The 2,737-nt window shown below is 46.1% G+C and overlaps 1 protein-coding gene across 1 annotated transcript in view; it reads right to left on the reverse strand.

Moving 5' to 3' along the window:
* The window catches only part of Rlbp1 (retinaldehyde binding protein 1), an 8,495-nt gene that overhangs the window by 3,463 nt on the left and 2,295 nt on the right, over positions 1–2,737 (reverse strand). The window contains exons 4-5 of the mRNA XM_004623290.2: positions 2,228–2,432; positions 977–1,155 (exon numbers count right to left, since the gene is read on the reverse strand). Of these exons, the coding sequence (XP_004623347.1) occupies positions 977–1,155; positions 2,228–2,432 (384 nt within the window). The remainder of the gene's footprint in view (positions 1–976; positions 1,156–2,227; positions 2,433–2,737) is intronic.

Genomic DNA, 2,737 nt, shown 5'->3' on the forward strand with positions numbered 1-2,737 from the left:
TAATTCAGTAAGATAAAAGACAAATTGACATGCAAAAACAACAATCTTCTTGTACACAACTACTCATTAGAAGAGAAAGCCCCAGCAAAATACACTCAGAAGACAAATTTAAGGAAGAATGTGAGCAACATTTAGGAGGGAAATTTAAAAACTCCTGAAAATTCAAAAGTAGAATTTTATTCAAAATTTGAATAAAATGGGTGGCACCTGTTTGTGAATGGGTCAACTAGCCATGAATGTGGCACTTACAAAGACACGATTTTCCCCAAGTTTGTCATTTACATGTGATACTATCCCCATAAAAATGTACCTAGTGTTTCTCTAGGGGCTGGACAAAATAATTTTAAAGTTCACAGAGGAAACAAATATTTAAAAATAGCTAGGAAGATCAGATGTGGTAGTGCACACCCGTAATCCCTGCACTTGGGAGGCTGAGGCGGGAGGATCCCTGCAAGTTTAAAACTATCCTAGGCTCCTGGGCTACATAGTGAGAGCCTATTTCAAAAAAAGAAAAGGAAAGGATAGCTAGGAAAGCCTAGAAAAAGCGGAGTATTAAGGACAAAGAGCTGCAGTATACGTAAGTAGCAGGACGCTTGCCGTGCATGCACCGGGCCCTGGATTCCATCCCTAGGACCACACCAAAAGAAGAAAAGCTGAAGAAACATGGAATTAACCTAAAAGATATTACACACATGCCATACAAATTTCTATAATTAAAGCAGAGTGGTATTAGAGAATGAATAGACAAAGAGACCAATGGGACAGAATCTTAAAATACAGAAACAGATCCCAGATGTGTGGAAATATATGATAAAGATAATATGTCACATCTTTAAGAAAAGGTGGACTTCTTAATAAGAGGTGTGGGGCAACCAGATAGCATTTTTCAAAAATGAATTTATACTGTGTCCTCTAAGAACCCTGTGGAAGGCTCAATGGCATAACCAAAGTTCTTTTTCTCACCCACCCCACCAACCTCATCGAAGGTGATCTCGTCAGACTGCCAGTTCTCGATTTTGAAGAGCATGACCACTCGGCCATACTTGTCCCGGCTGGAGAGCACACCAGGGTAGCCAGCCTCGATGGTGCACCGTACGGCCTCCAGGGACACGCTGTCAAAGAGCTCCGGGTACTGCAGCCGGAAGTGCACGTAGCCTGGAGGGGCAGAGCCAAGAAGCTTTAGGGAGCCCCGCCAGTGCTGGCCAGCATGCCCCTAGGAGGTGTTACTCAGTGGCACTCGGGCCGGCCCAGGAGCATCCACATCCATCCTGTGTGGGATGGAGCAGGACACTCAGTTTGTCTGAGCCCCAACTTCCTCTCCAAAAAAAAGACAAGATGGGATGATAAAATGGGTGTGGTGGCACACACCGGTAATTCCAGCGGTATGAGCCCATCCTGGGCAATCTGTAGTTTAGCAAGACCTTATTTCAAAATTTAAAAAAATAAAAATAAAAAAGAGCTAGAGATGTAGCTCAGTACAATAGGTTCAATCCCCAGTACTAAGAAAAATTTCAATCTCTTTCCTTTTTTTTTTTTTTTCTTTTTTTAAGACAAGATCTCACTATGTAGTTCAGGCTGGCCTGGATCTCACAACAATCCTCCAGCCTCAGCCTCCTGAGTACTGGGATCACAAGCGTGCGCCACTAGGCCTGGCTCCTTTTCTTTGTCCCTTACCACTAACATTCTACATTCTCTTATTTTATATTTCCCTAGCTTATTATCTCCACCAGTAAAATGTAAATCCAGGAAGACAGGGAAGAGATTGTGGTCCGTGTTGTTCTCCACTGCAATCCTAAAGCAGTGGTTGGAACAGCGTGGCAGGAATAAACATTTGTGGAAGGAGGGCAGAGGCTTCTGCCTGCCTCCCTGTGGGTTCCAGAGCAAAGGGCGGGTCTGAGAATGGAGACCGGGGCTGGTGCTCCAGTTCTACTTGTTGAGCTCCAAAACAGAGAGTAGATTCCTCTGGCAATCAGGTGCTGACAAACTCATTCATCATTCATTCATTCATCCATCCATCCATCCATCCATTCATTCATTCATTCATTCATTTGCTGTCAGAACTGAATGGGAGTTTAAAGTCAATCCGATCCCCACACATGCACACCCACTTTGTGGAGAACACTAAGAAGGCTCAGAGTGACTTGCCCATGACAGTAAGGGGGTCTTCTTAGCACGAGCCCAGGGTGGACCCCTTCTCTGTCTTCTTTTCTGCAAGTGCAAGGCTCACCTTTGAGCAGCTCATAGGCACGGCCCACGTCAAACTTGCGTGCTCGGATGAAGCGCAGGAAGAAGCCGTTGTCTCTCCCCTGCACCCTCTCCGCCACCGCCAAGGCCAGCTCTTCCCCAGAGGCCGCCTGGGTCTGCACCAACTCCTGCAGCTCCCGCACCACCTCCTCCCGAGTCTCCTCCCTCTCGTTCAGCTCATCCTTGGCCTAGAGCAAGGCAGCATGGGCATGGTGTTGCAGGTGGGTGCCGGTGAGGAGCAGGATGCAGGACATATGATCAGACAACATCATGTATGTTTCAAAAGACAATCATTACAAATGCCCCCTCAAAATACTCCCCCTTCCTTCAGACACACTCTTCCCACCGTTCTTGTCACTTCCTGAAGCTGTTCTGGAGGTCCTCTTTCCTGGGTGTCTTCAGTTGCCCAGGGTTGCTTTGATGTCCTGAATCAATTCCATGCAAATACCTTTCAAGATCATTTTGACTTTGGGGAAAAGCTAGAAGTCACATG

The sequence above is a fragment of the Octodon degus genome, unplaced genomic scaffold, assembly GCF_000260255.1.
Source record: "Octodon degus isolate 3935 unplaced genomic scaffold, OctDeg1.0 scaffold00002, whole genome shotgun sequence".
Classification (NCBI taxonomy): domain Eukaryota; kingdom Metazoa; phylum Chordata; class Mammalia; order Rodentia; family Octodontidae; genus Octodon; species Octodon degus.